We start from the raw sequence: 21,701 nt of genomic DNA, 5'->3' as shown, positions 1-21,701 counted from the left end.
ACCTGCGATTTGCGCCCATCGCAGTCCAGGGGGGGGCTCAGGACCCCCCTCGGCGATGTGCCAGGATGCCTGCTGTTAGATAACAGCAGGTGAACATACAGGGTACATTCACATGGGTGGGTTTACAGTGAGCTTCAAGTTTGAGCTGCAGGAAACTCACTGCAAACTGCAAACACTACATTATGCTACACTGACAAATAATAAAGGGTAAAACACTACATATACACCCCCTTACACTCTCTCTCCCCCCCCCCCCCCCTCAAATTAAAATGGAAAAAGTTTTGTACGGCAGTGTTTCCAAAACGGCGCCTTCAGCTCTTGCAAAACAAGTCCCAGCATTTCCGGACTGTCCAGGCATGCTGGGAATTTAGCAGCAGCTGGATGCACCCTGTTTGGGAATTGCTGGCGTACAATACCCCTATTTCCACCCCCTATGCAATCCCTAATTTAACAATCAAACAACAAAGCTTTTTTTTTTTTAAGAAAGCACAAGTAATAAAGTAATTACAGTCATAAAGCAGGTCCGGGGACCAAAATATAACTAACTCAGAACGAAATATCCTGGTACATAATAAGAATTAGGACAATATAAAAGGCGAGTATAACACAGGTGATATAACAGTTAGGCATTAATGACATTGACTCCATACTAGCAAACACAATCCCTAATTTAGTCCTCAAATGCGCATGGTGCTCTCTCACTTCAGAGCCCTGTCGTATTTCAAGGCAACAGTTTAGTGCCACATATGGGGGATTTCCGTACTCTGGAGAAATTGCACTACAAATTTTGGGGGTCTTTTTCTCCTTTTACCCCTTATGAAAAGGAAAAGTTTGGGGCTACACCAGCTTGTTAGTGTAAAATTTTTTACTTTTACACTAACAGGCTGGTGTAGCCCCATACTTTGTTTATTTACACAAGCAGTAAAAGGAAAAAAAAGACCCCCAAAATTTGTGACGCAATTTCTCCTTAGTATGGAAATACCCCAAATGTGGGCGTAAAATGCTCTGCGGGTGCACAACAAGGCTCAGGAGTGAGAGCGCACGATGTATATTTGAGGCCTAAATTGCTGATTTGCACAAGGGTGGCTGATTTTACAGCGGTTCTGCCGTAAATGCAAAAAAAATAAATACCCACATGTGACATTTTGGAAACTACACCCCTCACGGAATGTAACAAGTGGTATAGTGAGCCTTAACACCCCACAGGTGTTTGACAAATTTTTGTTAAAGTTGGATGGGAAATGAAGAAAAAAGTTTTCATTAAAATGCTGGTGTTACCCAAAATTTTTCACTTTCACAAGGGAAAATAGGAAAAACGCCCCCCCAAAATTTGTAACCCCATTTCTTCTGAGTAAGAACATACCCCATATGTGGATGTAAAGTGCTCTGTGGGCGAACTACAATGCTCAGAAGAGAAGGAGCGCCATTGGGCTTTTGAAGAGAAAATTTGTCCGGAATAGAAGTCTACGTGTGTTTTACAAAACCCCAATAGTCCCAGAGCAATGGACTTCCCTCCCCCCACATGTGACCCCATTTTGGAAATTACACCCTTCATGTAATAAGGGGTGCAGTGAGCATTTATGCCCCACAGGTGTCTGACAGATTTTTGGAATAGTGGTCTGTGAAAATGAAAAATTAAATTTTTCATTTGCACAGCCCACTGTTCCAAAGATCTGTCAAACACCAGTGGGGTGTAAATACTCACTGCACCCTTTATTAAATTATGTGAGGGGTGTAGTTTCCAAAATGGGGTCACATGGGGGGGTCCACTGTTCTGGCACCACGGGGGGCTTTGTAAACACACATGGCCCCTGACTTCCATTCCAAACAAATTCTCTCTCCAAAAGCTCAATGGCACGCCTCCTCTTCTGAGCATTGTAGTTTGCAGGAGAACACTTGACGTCCACACATGGGGTACCTCCATACTCATGAATGGAACACTTGATGCCCCCCCCCCCCCCCTCTCAAAAAAACATTTCAGAAAAACTCACTCTCCAAAATCCGACTGTCGCTCTTTCCCTTCTGAGCCCTCTAGTGCACCCACAGAGCACTTGACATCCACATATATGGTATTTCCTTACTCGTGAGAAATTGGGTTACACATTTTAGGAAGATTTCTCTCCTTTTACCCCTTGTAAAAGTTAACCAACCTTTTGAATGTCATTTTGAATACTTTGAGGGGTGCAGCTTTTATAATGGGGTCATTTAATGGATATTTCTAATAAGAAAGCCCTTCAAATCCACTTCATTTCGATTTTGAAAATTTTGTGAAAAATTGGAAAATTGCTGCTATACTTTGAAGCCTTCTGGTGTCTTCCAAAAGTAAAAACATGTCAACTTTATGATGCAAACATAAAGTAGACATATTGTATATGTGAATCAATATATAACTTATTTAGAATATTCATTTTCCTTATAAGCAGAGAGCTTCATAGTTAAAAAAAAAAAAAAAAAAAATTTTTATTTTTGTCATCAAAGAAATTGTTTCCACAAAGCAAGTATCGACAAAATGTTACCACTTACATAAAGTAGAATATGTCATGAAAAAACAATCTCTGAATCAGAATGAAAGATAAAAGCATCCCAGAGTTATTAATGCTTAAAGTGACAGTGGTCAGATGTGCAATAAACGCACTGGTCCTACAGTGAAAATTGGCCTGGTCCTTTAGGGGTTAATGCCAGGAGTGGAAAACGCCATTCCTGACAGTTTAACTCCTTACATGCTATTGTTAAAACATGACCACTGCATGTGACGGTACAGATGGGCTCTCTTTCATAATCGGCAAGATGATAACGAATGTAGAAATTGAAGAAAAAAAATACTTGTCCAAGGGACTAAAACGGAGCACAATCTACAAAATAATTTCAATCAAAATAGCCTATAAATAAGGTCTTTATTGGTTTACTTAGTTTTTGCACCTTTGTTTTTTCCTCCTTGCCGTATAATAGCCATAACTCTTATATTTCCATCTACAGACCCTTATGATGGCTTGTTTTTTGTGGGACCATTTGTACTTTGTAATGACGCCTTTCATTTCTCCACAACATATACTCCGAAACAAAAATTTTTTTTTACGTGAAATTGAAAAAAAAAAAAGGAATTTAGCAATTTATTTAATTTGTGGTCAAACTTACATGTTATTTTGATACTTTAGGTCGTCCTGATTACAGCAATACCAAATTTAAGTTACCGTCATGTGTGTTCTCTTTTTTTTTTTTTTTTTTTTTTTTTTATATACTAATTTACAAAAAAGATACTAAAAAGTGAAGAAAAAAAAATTTTAATTGCCATTTTCCGAACCCTATAACATTTTATGCAAATGTCATTAACTGTATGGGATATTTAATGTTATATTTTAATAGATCTACAATGGCAGTGGGATGAGAGGTAAGCCCTCCGTCTACATTCACAGTGGATCGCCCCCCAATAGACCACCAGGGATGGTTATAAGATCCCTTTAGATCGGTGCTGTCAAAGCTGACAGTGACTGGCTAAAGGGTTAATAGCCACCCACGGCTATCGCCGCATGCTGGCTATTAGTGGCGGCACCCGGCTAAAGCAACCAGCTGGGGACCACCAGGTATGAAGCAAGCTCTATTCAGGAGCCGGCTTCATACACCCTGAGCGTCGCCATCTTAAATTTAGAGGTCCGACCCTGCTTGCCCAAAGGAGGGCTAAACGCATGAAAAATTTACCTGCCCGGAACCGCATGTCCTGGGCGACAGGATTTCCACATCCCTGGACCACATGATATCTGAGGTGTTTCCATGGCAGCCAGGGCCCTTTCGCATACTCCTAGATCTGCCATGGATATGCCTATATACAGTCATGCAGGAGGCCTAATGGTGACAGGCATTATACACTCCGTAGATCGCTGGTGGAAGTCCCCTAGTTGGAACAGTGGAAAAAAAAAAAAACTCCCCCAAAAGAGAAATGCATAAATTACCCATTAAAATAAATCCTTGTATAAAATAACTAAATAAGACAATACATATTTACAGATTTTTATTTATTTTTTTTTTTTAAATAATTTCTATTGCAATAAACTGTTAAAAATTATGGTATCGTTGTAATCATACTGTTCCAGAGAACTAAATTATTTTTATCACGCACCAAAAAATGTAATAGGTTTTATGAACCTCAAAATTGTGCCATTACAAAATGCTACTTGTCCCGCAAAAAAAAAAAAGCTATTTTGAGGTAAAAATAAATCTGCAGTGCTGGGCAAAAAAACTTTTTTTTTTTTAAACCTCATTCAATAGGTCTTTGAAAGATCTTTCCAACGATGTCTCCCCCGTCAAAATTGGCCCAGTCGTTCTCCAGTTATCAACACACGAATTACTGAGAAGTGAAAGTAAAACTACATCTCCCATCATGCCTTGTGCTTACTTCCTGTAAGCTGCTGCCCTCCCCCTGTTCTATCCCCCGAGCAAATTATAATATTGTAACGCCCACATCTCCCTCCCCTTCTGCTCATCTCCCCTTCCCCACGCTGGTTCCTGTCCAGTGAAGAAGCAGGCTGCCTCTGTGCTCACTTTAGATCCTAGCTATATAGACACAGTCTGCATAGCTAGAATCAGCAGTGCTGGCACTGGAAAGTGGATAGTGAAAGTAAAAATGGTAAAAAAAACATAATCGCTTTTCTATACAACTGTCCTGATAAGGGTCCCTCCATCTTTTTCACAACTACAACTCCAAGCATGCCCAGTTATTTTTTATGCTGTTCGGGCATGCTGGGAATTGCAGTGGTGCCTCCAGCTGTTTCAAGACTATAAATCCCAGCCAGCCCTTTCAGCTTTCTGCTGTATGTGCATGCTTGGAGTTGCAGAGGTGACTCCAGCTGTTGCAAGACTACACATCCCAGCATGCCCTGACAGCTTTCTGCTCTTCGTGCATGCTTGGATTTGCAGCGGTGCCTCCAGCTGTTGCAAGACTGCAAATCTCAGCATGTGTGATCCAGTGTATACAGCAGAGCCGAGTGTGTGATCGAGTGTATACTGCAGAGCCGAGTATGTGATCGAGTGTATAAAGCAGAGCAGAGTATGTGATCGAGTGTATACAGCAGAGCCGAGTGTGTGATCGAGTGTATACAGGAGAGCTGAGTGGGATTGTGTGTATACAGCAGAGCAGAGTGTGGGATTGTGTGTATACAGCAGAGCTGAGTGTGTGATCCAGTGTATACAGCAGAGCAGAGGCTCTGCTGTCTGTAGACACTGGATCACCCACTCTGCTCTGCTGTATACACACGATCGCACACTCTGCGGAGGCTCTGCTGTATACACTGGATCACACACTCGGCACTGCTGTATACACACAATCACACTCGGCTCTCCTGTATACACTCAATCACACAAGTAGTCTCCTGGTAGTTGTAGTTCACCAACACCTCTATTGTATCTCTGTAGTCCCCTGGGAGTTGTAGTTCATACACCAGTGTTTCCCAACCACCCTCCAGATGTTGCAAAACTACTACTAACAGCACTCCCTGGTTTGGGAAACACTGGCATACACACACACACACACACACACACACACACACACACACACACACACACATATATATATATATATATATATATATATATATATATAACAGGGACTACAACTCCCAGCATGTGTCATTCAGTAGTCCCCCCCCCCCCCCCCACACATAGAAATCATCTCCAGTATATTTATTCCCTGTAGTCTATACACTACCAGCCCCTGCAGTGTAATATGTCTCCTCACATATAGAAATTATCCCCAGCTCGTGCAGTGTGTCCCCTTCACACACACACACACACACACACACACACACACACGTCCCCCTCCTCCCTCCCCCCCCCCTCCCTGCTCTGTGATTTGCTCTGTGTTTCCCCCGTGAAAACTTGAAACCTCCCCGTGATAAGTGAGGTCCTGTGTAGACAGAGCAGGGTAGGGGAGGGGCTGTGTACGTCCTCATTCTCCCCCTGTCTTCTTGTACACTGTACGCTTGAATCTTACAGATAGAGGTGTTTCTGAGGCTGAGCCTATGGCTGCCTCAGAAAGCGCCCATTTATGCATATGCATAAGTAGGGAGGACCCGACTGAGGCTAGGGGGAGCACAAACACTGCTGGGAAGAAGAGATCTCCGTCCCCAAGATGGCGGCTGCAATGTAATGAATAGGGGACGAATGCAGGACTACTGGGCTATGCTGGCAACTCTAATATCTCAGAGATGGCTGCATATAGGTAAATAGAACTAATTCACTGAATTGGGCAGGGATTTTTGACCACTACAGTTGTCCTTTAAGTCTCTAATGGGTTAAAGGAATTTTCTTACTATACATATTAATGAGAGAGAATATTTGACTGGAAAGGTGCAGACACCCGGCTCCTCTGACAATGGTTCTGCAGGACTGCCATGGCTGGATCTATGCGGTGAACCGTGCCAGTAGTAGTTTGCTCTGTGCCTGGTTACTGCAGCTCAGCACTTGTTCACTGTGCACTGATATCCATAGAACGTACATTGGTGGAAATGGTATACATGTAGATAAGTGTGTGATTTTTCTTTTCATGAAATAACTTAAAATAAAACCTTTTTAATACCCCCATTTAAAGCTTAGCTCTAACTGGTTAACTCCCATGATACAATTCTCTCCGATTAGAGAAAATCAGCACAATCAGAACGTCCCCATTTTGTGAAGAAAAAAGTTAATTGTCATGTAAATTGTACATTGTAATTTCCTTTAGGTGATGGTGATGGTCAAACTTAAAATCTTTTTATTTCTCAGCGAAGCTAAGGTGGGGCTGAGCTGCTCAATTGCCACACAGCCTGGCATATCTTCTCGCTCACCCTCACCTACTGTCAGTTTCCCTTTTTTAAATTACATTTCTCTGCATCTGCTGGAAATCTAAGTAGACATAATTAATGTTAAAAAAAAAAAAAAAATATATATATATATATATATATATATATATATATATGCAGGAGTCTTCAATTTTGGCTATTTTTAAACATATCTACAATCTGTATCTTAGCTTTTCTCTAGCACTGGACATAGGCTGTCGGTTTGTTCATATTTCTCTACTTCATTGTACTATTATGTTTCTCTGTAGACAAGGTAACAACAACCATAATAAACTTGGTTTTGGGAAGAAGATTCAGTACACGAATACCAAACTTGAAGTCCGAAAAATTCCTCCGGACCTAAACAACATTACCAAATTGAACGAGCACTTCAGTAAATTTGGTACCATAGTTAATATTCAGGTAAGTTATACTTCAACAAAGTACTGTCAAAGGGTTGTCCAGGCTTTACTTTAAGTTTCCTGGGGCGAGGGATGGTAAGGTAAATATGGGTATGTTTCACAAGTGGTATGCCTCTTCCCTGCCCTTATTGATTTACAGGGCTACATGCTGGGAGAGAGGCAGGGGGCATACATGCCACTCGTGGTAACTTGCCATGGAATCACCTTTCCTTAAGCTCCTACTGCTGAGGTCTGCAGCTCCATGCCTCTTAGGCTCCATGCCTCTTAGGCTCCATGCCTCTTAGGCTCCATGCCTCTTAGGCTCCATGCCGCTTAGGCTCCATGCCGCTTAGGCTCCATGCCGCTTAGGCTCCATGCCGCTTAGGCTCCATGCCGCTTAGGCTCCATGCCGCTTAGGCTCCATGCCGCTTAGCACTTTAAATGGCTGGGATTGGCGTTCTCTCTGTTAGCTGCTGGTTAACACCTTCTGATGGCAGCTAGCATCCTACAGATATGGAGCAGGCCGGCTCCTTAAAGGGGTACTCCGCCCCTAGACATCATATCCCCTACCCAAAGCATAAGGGATAAGATGTCTGATCGTGGTGGTCCCACCACTGGCGACCCCCGCAATCTCCCTGCGGCACTTGACGTTCTTTTAGAATGTCGGGTGCAGCACTGGAGGCTTGTGACGTCACAGCCACACCCCGCTCAAAACGTCACGGCCATGCCCCCTCAATACAAGTCTATGGGAGGGGGTGTGATGGTCCGCACCGCCAGTCATCCGTGCACTGGATGTCTGGGGTGCTGCAGCCAAAATCGTGGGGGTACCCAGTGGCGGGACCCCCGCGATCAGACATCTTATCCCCTATCCTTTGGATAGAGGTTAAGATGTCTAGGGGTGGAGTTCCCCCTTTAACCAGCTGCATGCATCCCTACCCTTCTCGTGATATGCATGTTTGTCATGCGAAATAAGGGGTTGACATAACTGGCAATACATCTTGTTTTTATTTTTCTTATGGATTTATTTTGGCAAGGAATAGGTAGGCGCTGGACAAGTGTTTGGCTGACTGTGAGCCAAAGTGTTTGGCTATCTTTAGGTGGATATTATAAGTAAGCGAGATGTCATACTGCAAAATAGATCTGATATGTAACCATTAATATTTTCTTAAAACTGTTAATAAGTCTTTATTTTATATGCTGTACAATGGCAATGAAATGAATATGCAGCATAGAATATTCTATTCTATGGTATAATTTTGGTCTCTAGAGCCAAGCTCAAATTCTGAGAACTTGCAGGTAATATATTTTTCTTGCTTTTTATGTTTTTTTTTTTTTTTAAGGTTGCTTTCCAAGGCGATCCAGAAGGTGCGCTCATCCAGTACTCCTCCAATGAAGAAGCCAGGAGAGCGATCTCCAGCACAGAAGCAGTTTTAAACAATCGGTTTATTCGAGTTCTTTGGCACAGGGAAAATAATGAGCAACAGGGTTCTCAGCAGCATCTGACTCCCCATCATCTAACGCACACTGTACCCACCACACAGTCATCTGTTCCTGCACCTGGACAAGCTCACCTGCAGAAGGTAGTGCTATACCACAATAGAATGTTCGGTAACTTTACGATCTCCATGGCTCATGTTTAGGAATTGTAGGGAATCCTGAGTGTTATCGTTGCTATTGCATACTATACTGCTATTTAAAGGGGCTGGCCAGGTTTTTCTGATGAGGTTGGTTGGACACGAAACATTCAATTAGAAAACTTAAATCTGGTACCAAATGTGAACCATTTCTTCACTCTTATTATATCTTGTTATTCTGGGGAAATGTCAGTGCATTGCATGTTTAAATTCAGCGGCTGTAGTATGAAGTTCAGTAATCTTTTTCCCATGCCGATTTTGCTGGCCCTCTCAATCTGTGAGGTTAAATCTGTTAATCATTGAGAAGACCCCCAACCACAACTGGGTCAACATAATAGTGGATAATTCAGCTATATTTTTGGCTAGTAGGGAAGTGCAGGATTTAAAAAAGATGAAGGGGTGGGGGGGGGGGGGGGAAACATACTCTACCCCCCCCCCCCTTGTTTCCCCCAGCTGCTCAACAGGGGTGTATGGTGTTGTCATCATTAACTGTGCCTGGCCCACTCAATCCATCACTGGCCTCAGCAGGGACTTACAAGAAAGAAGGCCAGATGTCTCCTTTAGTACTGTATGCATTTGTTTCTTTTTGTTTTCATGGTTTAACATTTTGGACATTATTTTGTTGCTTTTTATTGTTGGGTCAGTGACTGAAATGGGTTGGATGTGTTATTTTATATACCTATTAACTTTTGGGGTATATCTCTTTACATTCGACAGACAATGTCCAAACCTCTCACCCAGGGTTCCTATGTCCTCAATAAACTACCTGCAAAACATCGGCTTGGACCAGTCACCAGTCAGTCTGATTCAACTTTTGTGGCTTCTAACCAGAACAACTCAGGAGAAGAACCTGGGGTAGGTGAAATGTAATGTAATAGGAGGTTGCACTTGTGACTTAAATATTCTTTATTTATTGTGGTGTTGTTTTTTGGAGATAACATTTTGTAGGGTACCATTAAAGAAAAAAAGATACAGTAGTGATGGAAAAAATAGTATTTAACGAAATTATTATTTCTCTATCTGCTCCACTGGAGGACACAGACCTTGGGGTATATGCTCTTGTTGCTAGGAGACTTGACACTATGGTAACAAAAAAAGTCTGCTCCTCCCAGCAGGATATACCCGCCTACAGAGCCTGAGGTAATCAGTTTTAGCTTAGTGTCTGCAGGAGACAGACGCTGGTCTGGGACTTCCCAGACCTGGTCAAACAATTTTTATTTTCCAGATTAGGGACGGTTAGTTTATTTCCCTTTTTCTTTTCCTGTTTTTAGGTGGGGATTCAGGAACATGGCGTTCACGGTTTCCCCATTTGCGATTGAGGGGCCACAGGCATCGTGGATGTACTGTTAACCCCTCTCGCCAACGGTGAGCGCCTGGGTTTTAACCTCATGGGTCTGGGTCCCCCTACTTTCCTTGCTCGTCTCGCTGTTAAAGCCTGGCATGATGCAGGTGACTAAAAGCTGACTGAAGACTTCATTAGGTAAGTTCTTCAGACTGGGGTGAGTATTTCCCCCCCCCCCCCTTTTCTTTCAGGTTTAGGACTCTCAACCTCTGGAGACCCACCTTTCTTAGCCCACTCTCTTTTTTTTATTTTTTTTATTTCAAGGAATCCCTGCCCTATTATTTTTACAGGGAATGTCCTTCTTTTTTTTCTGTACAAAGGGGTGGGGGGATGTTTTGGCAGTGGTGTAGGACTGTATGGCAGGACTGTATGGCTCGGTTCTTCCTCCTGGCCGGCGCTGCTCTCATGCGAACGCCGACACACACTGGGAGCGCTTATACCCCTCCCGGTGCTGCCTGTTTCAGACGCCGGGACAGCCTGAGAGCACGGACCCTCTCTCGGCCGGCGCAGATTCCTCACAGCCGCCGGTTTATGTCGGAGCTTTCATCTCCATGCTCCGCATACAGCCTCCCTCCTTCTGCGGCTGGCCCTGCTTCGGTCGTGCTGTTGCAGGCGACCGGAGCACTTCTTCCAGGCACTGCGGGCGACATATATTCCTTATTAGCCGGCTAAACACGATGGCCGTTTAAGTCCCGCCCACTTGCGGCCGGTGGGCTTTTTGCCTCCTATCATATTCAGGCCCTCGAAGTGCCAATCCTATCCGCCAATCAGCGCTCAGGGAGCGCGGCAGCACATTCTCATGACCAATAGGAGGCGCCCTAGCTGCAGACCCGGCCCCCTTTCATCTATTCTCTCCTCAGCTGCTGCCTCAGGGGACACAGATACCAGGTGAGATTGTTTCATCTTCTATTTCACTATGTCAGAGTCCAGAACTGTCCCTCCCTCCAGACAGGTATCTGAAACACTGGTCACCTATTACACTTGCAAGGGCTGTAATGCAATAATGTCAGGCTCCTCTGAGCCCACCTGTCCCGCCTGCACCACTGCAATCCCTGACCCTCCTGATGTTACTACTCAGGACGATCCCCCAGACCCTGTGGGCTCTGCTATCCCTCCAGAATGGGTGTCTTCCCTCTCTGTCTATTTTTGACTTGGCTCAGGTCTCCCATTCCATGGTGACTGCCTTGGAGAGGTCCTCCTTACACCGACTCTCAAGGGAGACTCGCTCTCCCTCCCACTATGCTAAATGCGCCCACAAGCGTAATAGGGGTAATTCCTCTGACTCCTCTCCAGAGTATTCTAGTAGACATAGGCTCTCCCCTCACAGGTATCGCCCCTCTGCTCCGGCCTCCCGCAAGAGTCCCTCTTCTAGAGGACGCTCCCCTGGTCGCCACTCTGGGTCTCCAGAATCGTGTACCAGGTCAATGTCTCCCTCTTCCAAGGTTGCCTCCTCCCAGTCCCACTCTCCGGGAGAACTCGTAGATGAGGCTTCTGATTCTGCCTCTGATTGAGGACCGAACAGACATGTCTGACACTGTGGACGCATTGGTTTCGGCCATAAGAGACACCTTCCACCTAGAGGACTCAGGAACTTTGGCCATTGCTCCAGATGTTTCCTTTCACCGTGCCCGTCCAGCACCCAAGGGTTTCAGCTCTCATGCTGAATTTGAAGCCTTACTGGAGTCTGCCTGGAGGCATCCTGACAAGAAGTTTCAAGAAACAAAGAAGGTTCAAGCGCATTATCCTTGAGACTTTGTGTTCGGTTTCCATGCAGTCGGCCCACTGTGCTGCCTTTACCACGGGCAACCTAGTGGCCCTCCGTCGATCTGGCAATTCTATCCCGGTGGGACAGGTCTCCTTTGTCTCTAGATCGCAGGATTGTCCTTTCTCGGACATCTCGCCGGTCCCTTCTGTGGTGGCTTCGCTCCCCCCTACTTCTTCAGGGATGCTCCTTCCTGCCTCTCCACTGGCAGGTTGTTCCGACGGATGCCAGCCTTTCGGGTCGGGGGAGGTGTTCTCTGGGACCAGATGGTCCAGGGCTTTTGGCCCCCCCGAGAAACCTTTCTCCCAATCAACATTGGAGCTAAGCTGAGCTTGCCTTTTACATTGGGAGATCCTTCTTCAGGGCCGTCCTGTTCGTGTCCAGTCGGACAAGTCCACTGCTGTAGCATATATCAATCGCCAGAGCGGCACTCGCAGCTCTGCGGCGATGGCCGAAGTATCCAAAATTCTCCTCTGGGCGGAACTCAGAGTTCCAGCCATCTCGAGGATTCACATCCCGGGAGTAAACAACTGGGAAGCAGACTTTCTCAGCTGGTCCTCCGCCGACCCCATGAGTGGTCCCTTCATCCGGAGGTATTTGCGGAGATCTGCAACCTCTGGGGTACTCCAGACGTAGACCTCTTTGCGTCCCGCCACAACCAGAAGGTTCCCCTCTTTGTGACGAAGTCTCTGGGAACCCCCGGCCTCTGGCCATGGATGCTCTGGTGATTCCTTGGTCGGGCTTCACTCTACCCTATCTGTTACCTCCTCTTCCTCTCCTTCCCAGTGTCCTGATGAAGCTCAAAGCAGAGGGCATCCCCACCATTCTCGTGGCTCCAGACTGGCTTTAGAGTGCGTGGTACCACTACATGATCCGACTTCTGGATGACGTACCGCTGCGCCTCCCGCTTCGTCCCGACCTTCTCTCTCGGGGTCCCCTGTGCCACCCCAATTTTCTGTCGCTGCATTTGACGGCGTGGCGGTTGAGAACGCGGTTCTAAGGGCCCGAGGTCTCTCAACCCTGGTGATTCGCACCATGCTCGGGGCGCTCAAGCCCTCCTCCCCGAAGATCTACCACCGTACCGGGCGGTCTTATTTTTGTTGGTGTGAATCTGTCTTTTTCTCTAGTTGTGTTCTCACTTCTCAGACTCCTTTCCTTTTTACAGCCGGGGCTGGAGCAACGATTGCCTCTCGGCTCCCTGAAGGGTCAGGTTTCGGCCCTTTCCATTCCGATTCTCATGTTCGGACTATTCTTCAGGGAGTGGCCCGTGAGGCCCCTCCTTACAGGTCCCCTACACCTCCTTGGGATCTGAACTTGGTCCTGGGTGCCCTGCTGGGCACTCCCTTTGAACCCCTCAGGGAGGTTTCCCTTCGTCTCCTTTCCTGGAAGGTGGCGTTCCTTATTGCAATTACCTCTATCGGACAGGTTTCAGAGCTGGCAGCTCTCTCCTGCTGCTCTCCTCCCTTCCTAATCACCCTCTAGGACAAGGTTGTTTTTCGTCCAGTTCAGTCTTTTTTACCCAAGGTAGTTTCTGCCTTCCACCTCAGTGAGGACATCGTCCTCCCGTCCTTTTGCCCCGCTCCATCTCACCCCAAGGAGAGTTTGCTCCATACACTAGATGTGGTGAGGGCTGTACGGACCTACCTCTCTCTGTCACTTCTTCTTCTTTTCGTCAGTGTGACTCCTTTTTCGTTCTTACGGAGGGTTGCCGTAAAGGACAACCTGCTTCAAAGGGCACCATTTCGCGGTGGATCTGGTCTGCCATATTGGAAGCTTACCGTGGTAAAGGGAGGACTCCTCCCTTCAGGGTTTCAGCTCAATCCATGCGTTCTGTCATAGCTTCCTGGGCTCTCCGTAACAGGGCTTCGGCCTCACAAGTCTGTAAGGCAGCTACCTGGTTGTGCTTGCACACTTTTACTCAATTCTACCAGGTTCATACCTTTGCATCTGCGGATGCTAGTCTGGGCCGTAAGGTGTTGCAGGCGGCGGTGGTGGTCCAACTTGCCCCCTGATTGTTTTCTGTTGCCACCCTAGGGACAGCTTTGGTACGTCTCAAGGTCTGTGTCCCCCAATGGATCCGATAGAGAAAAGGAGTTTTTTGTTCTTACCTTTTCTCAGAGGATCCATTGGGGGACACAGCCCCCACCCTTTCTTTGGTGTTCCTAGTTTGGTTACCTGTCCGAGGGTGTGTTCAGTTATTTTTTTGTTCTGTGATTACCTCGGACGGTACTTGGTTCTTCTGCCCTTCGGTCCTCTCCTACTGCTCTGGGACTAAACTGATTACCTCAGGCTCTGTAGGCGGGTATATCCTGCTGGGAGGAGCCGACTTTTCGTTACCATAGTGTCAAGTCTCCTAGCAACAACAGCATATACACAAGGTCTGTGTCCCCCAATGGATCCTCTGAGAAAAGTATTTTATGGTAAGAACAAAAAATCTCCTTTTTACCATAAAATGTATGGCGCAGCCAAAAGAATACTATTTCTGTGGTGAAATTGAAAGAAAAAAAAACGAAATGTAGCAAATTTTGGAAGGTTTTGTTTTCATGCTGTACAATTTACAGTAAAATGAGATTTTCTTCTGTAGGTCAAAACAATTAAAATGATGCCCATGATTACATACTTTTCTATTTTACCTCTTAAAAAAATATTTTATATTGTATATTAGAGATGAGCAAACTTACAGTAAATTCGATTCGTCACGAACTTCTCGGCTCGGCAGTTGATGACTTATCCTGCATAAATTAGTTCAGCTTTCAGGTGCTCCCGTGGGCTGGAAAAGGTGGATACAGTCCTAGGAGACTTTTTCCTAGGACTGTATCCACCTTTTCCAGCCCACCGGATCACCTGAAAGCTGAACTAATTTATGCAGGATAAGTCATCAACTGCCGAGCCGAGAAGTTTGTGACGAATCGAATTTACTGTAAGTTCGCTCATCTCTATTGTGTATACAACTTTAAAAAATGTAAATTTTTTATTTATTTTTTGGAATATGATGTAACAAAAAAGCAGCAATTTTAGACTTTTTTATTTTTATTTATTTTTTTTACCTCTTACGCGATTTACCTTATGGGATCATTAACATTATATTTTGATAGGTCGGACATTTATGCACGCTGCGATACCAAATATGTAAAAAAAATAATAATAATTTTGTACACTTTTTGGGGGTAGAATGGGAAAAAGGGACAATTTAAATTTTTATTGGGGGAGGGGATTTTTTAAATTTTTTTTACTTTTTTATTTTTTTGTACTACTTTTTATGTCCCCATATTGGACTATTTATACCAATCACTTGATTGCTGATACTGTTCAGTGCTACGCATAGGGCATACCACTGATCAGTATTATCAGCGATCTTCTGCTTTGGTCTGCTCAATTTCGGACCAGAGTAGAAGACCCCTGGAGACGACCGGCGGCAGGTGAGGGGACCTCCGTTCACCATTATCAATGATCGTATCCCCGCGGCAGCTCGAGGGCAATCCAATCATCCATTTTACCGACCGCACTGCCGCAGATGCCGTGATCTGTATTGATCACTGCATCTGAGGGGTTAATGGCGGACATAGGCGCGATTACTCATGTCTGCTGATAGCAGCCGGGACCTGCTGTGCATGACGCAAGCACCATTATGTTGCTTGCGGTCACATACAGGTCGTAAATGTACGTCCTGATGCGTTAAGTACCACCGCACCAGGACGTACATTTATGTCCTGCGTCCTTAAGGGGTTAAGCTACATTAGCCTTATGAATCACTATCAGTGATAGTAATTTCTGAAGTGACTATATGCACACAGCAAAATATCTGTGGATCCACACAAACTGAGGACAAGAGTGGTGCGGTTACTGAAAAAAAGCAGCTGGGTTTTACTAATGCTAAATAACTCCTTTTAAGTTTCTAACCTTGTGCTTGCAGAAGTTTTGTCTCCAAGTGCCGAAATCCTTAATATGTGTTTGGTATTTTCTTTTATAGACCCTGCCACCTGCCTCCAAAATGGTTTACAACTCTGCCGGCTCAAAAGTAGCAAATAAGAACCCAGCAGGATCCAAACCTGTAGATGTGCAGGATCCACTGAAGAAAAAACAGGTATAGTATGTGCATCCATCCTGAGACAAAGGCTACGGCAAAGACCCTAAAATGCAACTGGAATGTTTAACTTCAATATCAATAACGAATTGCTAAAGGCAAAAAAAAAAAAAAAAAAAATGTTTTAGCTGTACAGAATAATAAAACCTAGAGTACCCGTCATTAGGAAAAATTTTGACATGTTCTAGCAACATGTCAAATTTTTGATTGGCTGGAGTCTGAGTGTTCAGACCTCTGGATCAGGAGAACTGGCTAGGAGAAGATATCTCTGCCTTGCGCTCCTCTCATTGCCTTCTCCCTCCACCTGTGTCATGTGATCAAGACACTCTCATAGACAAATATGGCGTGTTTGTCTTGATCACATGACATTGACTTGGTATTGACATTGACTTGCACTAAGCGCAAACTTCTCCTGGCTTGTGCTCCTGATTGAGGTCTGAACTGAGACCCCTGCTAATCAAAACTTTTGGCATGTTGCTATGACATGTCAAAGTTTTTCCTAATGAACCTGCCACTCTGTTTTATTAATCTCTACAGCTGAAAAATTTGTTTTTTTTTCCCCCCTGAAATCTGATTGTAGGTGGTCTGCCCACGCCAAATTATAAAGTGATATAAAGTCCCTCTTATTGACAGTTAATTTAGTCCCCTAGATCATTTGTACATGAGTCATTACATTAGCAAAGTGCAACTCCTACAGATTCCACTATGACGCCGGGCCCGCCACGATATGATGCGGGGTCACCATGTGACCCTGCGTTATATCGCAGGACCGGGACCCAGGATGTACCCATACGTCCTGGGTCCTTAAGGGGTTAAAGGGGTACTCCACTGGAAAACCTTTTCTTATAAATCAACTGGTGCTAGAAAGTTAAACAGATTTGTAAATTACTTCTGTTAAATCCTTCCAGTACTTAGTAAAAAACAAATCTTAATCCTTCCGGTACTTAGCTGCTTTTATTATCCTCAAGAAGTTATTTTCTTTTTTAATTTCCTTTCTGCCTGACCACAGTGCTCTCTGCTTCAAAAAGAAAAGAACTTCCTGTGGATCATAACAGCAGCTAAGTACCAGAAGGATTAATATATATATTTTTTTTTATAGAAGTAATTTACAAATCTGTTTAAACTTTCTGGCACCAGTTGATTTAAAAAAAAGTTTTCCAGTGGAGTACCCCTTTAACATTCAGTTTCTCTGTATGTTTGTCTCTCTGCCCTACAGTTCATCTTTAGTTTATTCTTTGTATTCTTTGCTTAATGAACACTGTAAAGAGTCTGGACTACCACATCATAACATAATAAGATTGACCCATTAGTCATGTTCCCATTGCCTCATATTATGAAGGGAAAAAAAATCAACCTTGAGTTCAAATCTGTAAAATATATTTGGATCCATGTGGCCAATGTCCCTGTGATATCGAACAACTAACTTTCCAGGGAATAGCAAATAGTGTTGGGAGGCAGTAGTAACAATGGCCTGAGTGATCAAAACTATTATTGTGTCAAAAGTTTTTTTTTTTTTTTTTTAAGTGACCGCACTTTAAACCATTACTCTTATCAACAGCTGTTGACATGCCGCTTCCCTGGCTAAAAACTCACAATCGCAGAGGTCTTAGGAGTGAGACCCCGTGCGATCAGCAATTTTTGACATGTCTTATCCACACGTCAAAAGTTGTTTTTAATGACAATAACCCTTTAAGGATCAATATGTAATCTCAAAATTACCGTATGACTACACATAATTACCACACTTCCAATAGTGCTAGTGTTCCTGTTTTGCTGCTAAGATGTTAAGAATCTGGTATCAGTTGGGTTAACATTGTACATATGTCCTATGTAGAATGACCATCCAGATAGCTTTACTTAATTGCCATACTTAACTTTTCTTTCAGGAAGCCTTGAAGCTCCAACAAGACATGAGAAAGAAGAAACAAGAAATGTTAGAAAAGCAAATTGAATATCAGAAGGTATGTGGTAGGAACTGGACATTATCCATTTTCCTTAGAAACCTATGGTGTACAGGGGTTGTCTCGCGGTATGGGAAAAATTCATTTCTCGGTCGCTCTTCATTGGGGGACACCTAACTGATGGGGTATATGCTCTTGCCACTAGGAGGCGCTGACACTAGAAAAAAGAAAAGTCTGCTCCTCCCTGGCAGGATATACCCGCCCTCCTGCAGTGAGGTAACCAGTTTTAACTAGTGTCAGCTAGGAGGTGGACACACAGGTCTTTTTATTATTTTCTAGTAAGGGCTGTTTAGTCAGGTTCATTACTCCTTTTTGTTTCCCTTTTTCAGGTGGGGGTTGGCGCTACCTGTCCCCCCCCCCATATGCGGTTAAGGGGCACGGGACATTGACGAAGATTCCAATGCACCGTTAACCCCTTCCCGCCAATGGCCAGTGCCTGGGGTTGCACCGTGGGTCCAGGTCCCCCTATTTTCCCTTCTCGTCTTGGGCTGTAGCAGCATGACGTGTGCAGGTGACTAAAATTCTGGCTGAAGACATCTCTAGGTGAGCATGTGAAGATAGGTGAGTAGGTAAAGTTGATTGGGACTTAAGGGGTTAATTTCTCCTTGTGTCTTTGAGGACAGCCACTCCTGGACTGTCTCTTGTGGGGGCGGTTTAAGGGGTCATGGGTCTGATGTTTTCTTCAGGCAGTTTTTTTCCGGCAGCTCCCTTTATTTTTATTTTTTTACTACAGCCACCGCTCCAGCTTCTCCGGCGCTGTGGCCGGCTGCGGGAGCCTTAATGACGGCAGGTGGCTCCGCCCCCTTCTTCCCGAGTTCAGGGCGGGAATTCACGGGGCGTGGGAGTCCACCTCACACCGGCGCTGCCTTCAGAGCGCCGACAGGGGCTTACGGGGCTTAGCTCCGCCCCTCTCCTCCCCTCAGTGAGCTCCCCGGTCTGGCGCACTGCAGGGGTTTTAGTTTTCCAGGGATGTCAGAGGGGTAATGTCCCCTGACTCCCTGGTTCAGGGCCGTAATCTGTCAGCTGGTGGGGGTTGCGGCCGGTGCAGCTCTCCGGCCGGCTCTCCCTCCAGCGGAGTTTAGTTCCGCCCCTTTCCCGTATGGGTCGGCGGTGCTCCAGAGCAGCTCTGTCGGCCTCCATGACCTGCGGCCCCGCGGGAACCCCCCGCCACCCGGCCCGGTCTCCTACTTAATCCCTGAACAGTTGGCGGCTTAGCTAGCATCTCACAGCGCGCTGCTCTGCCGTCACTGCTCCAGGGGGCGGGCGCAGGATGGGGTGTCTGTGAGACACCTCCCAGTCTCCCTCTCTCTTCAGTTGGGAAGAAAATAAATACATTTAAATAAATAAAAAAATATATATATATTCTCCACCTATATTACCATGGGTTCTTGCTCCCCCTGGTGGAAATCTCACGCTACTGCAGCCTTAGTTGGCCAGGTGTGAGTTACTTTCTGTTTTAACATGGAGCCTTGGAGAAGGAGTTTGGCACTCTCTTGTGGCCAAATTTTGGTATTGCACCCTACTTCTCTTACAGCCTTGGCCGGTCGGCGATTTTCCTAGTCCTGGAGTCTGCATTCAGGGCTGTTTTCCTTGTTTCAGTCACCCTAGTTTGTGACCTTATATACGCTATCCATGAGCTCCTTATGGTATCCCTCTGGCGTCCCTGTTTTCTGCATTGTTGCCCACCGTTGTGGTGCATATTGCAACACCATAGCAGGTTATAATTCCAGGGATGCGTGGTCCCTTGGGAACTATCTGGCATATATCCAAGATGTCTGTTCCCTCCTAACCTTGTGAAAGGGCGTTCGTGACGGACACTTCGGTCGCCTTTGGGGTTTCTTATCTGTCATGTCTGCCGGCCACCCATCCTGGGGTGTTCTTAGCATACTATGTGCTCCCTTCTCCATAGGCTATGCATCTAGTGCTTCAGAGTCTCTCACCCAGTGCTAGGTTCCGGGGCAGTATCCCTGTGTGGACAAGTTTTAAACCTCGTATCCGTGCCAAATAGTGGCCTCACCTGTCTCTCATCCCCCAGCTGCCACCTTAACCCCTTAAGGAAAACCGGGGGGTTTTCCGTTTTTGCATTTTCGTTTTTTGCTCCTTGCCTTTAAAAATTCATAACTCTTGCTTATTTTTTGCGCCACCAATTCTACTTTGTAATGACGTCAGTCATTTTGCCCAAAAATCTACGGTGAAACGGAAAAAAAAATCAGTGTGACAAAATTGAAAAAAAACGCAGTTTTGCAACTTTTGGGGGCTTCCGTTTCTATGTAGTGCATTTTTCGGTAAAAATGACACCTTATCTTTATTCTGTAGGTCCATACGATTAAAATGATACCCTACTTATATAGGTTCGATTTTGTCGTACTTCTGGAAAAAATCATAACTACATGCAGGAAAATTAATACGTTTAAAATTGTCATCTTCTGACCCCTATAACTTTTTTATTTTTCCATGTATGGGGCGGTATGAGGGCTCATTTTTTGCGCCGTGATCTGAAGTTTTTAACGGTACCATTTTTGCATTGATAGGACTTATTGATCGCTTTTTATTCATTTTTAAATGATATAAAAAGTGACCAAAAATGCACTATTTTGGACTTTGGAATTTTTTTGCGCGCACGCCATTGACCGAGCCGTTTAATTAATGATATATTTTTATAATTCGGACATTTCCGCACACGGTGATACCATATATGTTTATTTTTATTTTTTTTATTTTTTTATGGGAAAAGGGGGGGTGATTCAAACTTTTAATAGGGGAGTGGTTAAATGATATTCAGTAACTTTTTTTTCACTTTTTTTTTTTTTGCAGTATTATAGGTCCCATAGGGACCTATAACACTGCACACACTGATCTTTATCATTGATCACTGGTTTCTCATAGGAAACCAGTGATCGATGATTCTGCCACTTGACTGCTCATGCCTGGATCTCAGGCACTGAGCAGTCATTCGGCGATCGGACAGCGAGGAGGCAGGTAAGGTCCCTCCAGCTGTCCTGTAAGCTGTTTGGGATGCCGCGATTTCGCCGCGGCTATCCCGAACAGCCCACTGAGTTAACCGGCATATCTATCTCTCTCTCTCTTTCTCTCTCTTTCCGGGGTCCCTGTCCAGAGTGACTCAGGTGCCTAATCGTCCCTGTCTGGACATGGCTCTCAACACGTCTTGTATTTGTCGCCCGGCTTCAGTGTGCGAGGTTCCGATCCCTCTTGGGACAGAAGGTGGCTACTCCTCACGCCGAGGGTTGCCACCCAGTCTTTCAGTTTCCCTGCTCCTTCTGCGCCTAGCGCGCTTGCCAATCCCCCTTTTCTCAGGGGGTGCGGGGATCAGGGTGCTTGTCGTAGGTCTGGACTTGAGTTGTCGTCTCGACCACCCTTGTTTTTTCCCTCCTATGGAGGGACTTTATTTTTATTTATTTTTTTTCCTGCAGTACATTCCGCAGTGGTTTTTCCTGCATCTGCTTGTGTGCTTTCTGGTCACTATCGCAGCCTGGTGCTCTCCCTGGAAGGGGTGTGTCTTTCTTCCCTTTTGTCTGTGTTAGTCGTACTGCATTGACACCACAGTCTTCTGGAGTGCTCCTTCCTATGCCCAGACCTTGGGAGTCCAAGCTGGGTTCTCCTTGGTTCTCACTCCATTCCGGTTCTGACAGGATGATCTTAAGGTTGCTCTGGTCTACTCGGTCGATTGTGATCCATCACTGTTGGTCC

The 21,701-nt window shown here is 45.1% G+C and overlaps 1 protein-coding gene across 2 annotated transcripts in view; it reads left to right on the top strand.

The window, feature by feature from the left end:
- The window catches only part of RBM27 (RNA binding motif protein 27), a 115,415-nt gene that overhangs the window by 54,957 nt on the left and 38,757 nt on the right, over positions 1–21,701 (top strand). For both annotated transcript variants that reach the window (XM_056574882.1, XM_056574881.1), the window contains exons 11-15: positions 7,079–7,232; positions 8,551–8,790; positions 9,562–9,699; positions 15,919–16,032; positions 17,919–17,993. In XM_056574882.1, the coding sequence (XP_056430857.1) occupies positions 7,079–7,232; positions 8,551–8,790; positions 9,562–9,699; positions 15,919–16,032; positions 17,919–17,993 (721 nt within the window). The remainder of the gene's footprint in view (positions 1–7,078; positions 7,233–8,550; positions 8,791–9,561; positions 9,700–15,918; positions 16,033–17,918; positions 17,994–21,701) is intronic.

This window comes from Hyla sarda, chromosome 4 (genome assembly GCF_029499605.1).
Source record: "Hyla sarda isolate aHylSar1 chromosome 4, aHylSar1.hap1, whole genome shotgun sequence".
In the NCBI taxonomy this organism is placed as follows: Eukaryota; Metazoa; Chordata; class Amphibia; order Anura; family Hylidae; genus Hyla; species Hyla sarda.
The sequence above is the reverse complement of the archived record's forward strand: the minus strand, read 5'-3'. Positions and strand labels throughout refer to the sequence as shown.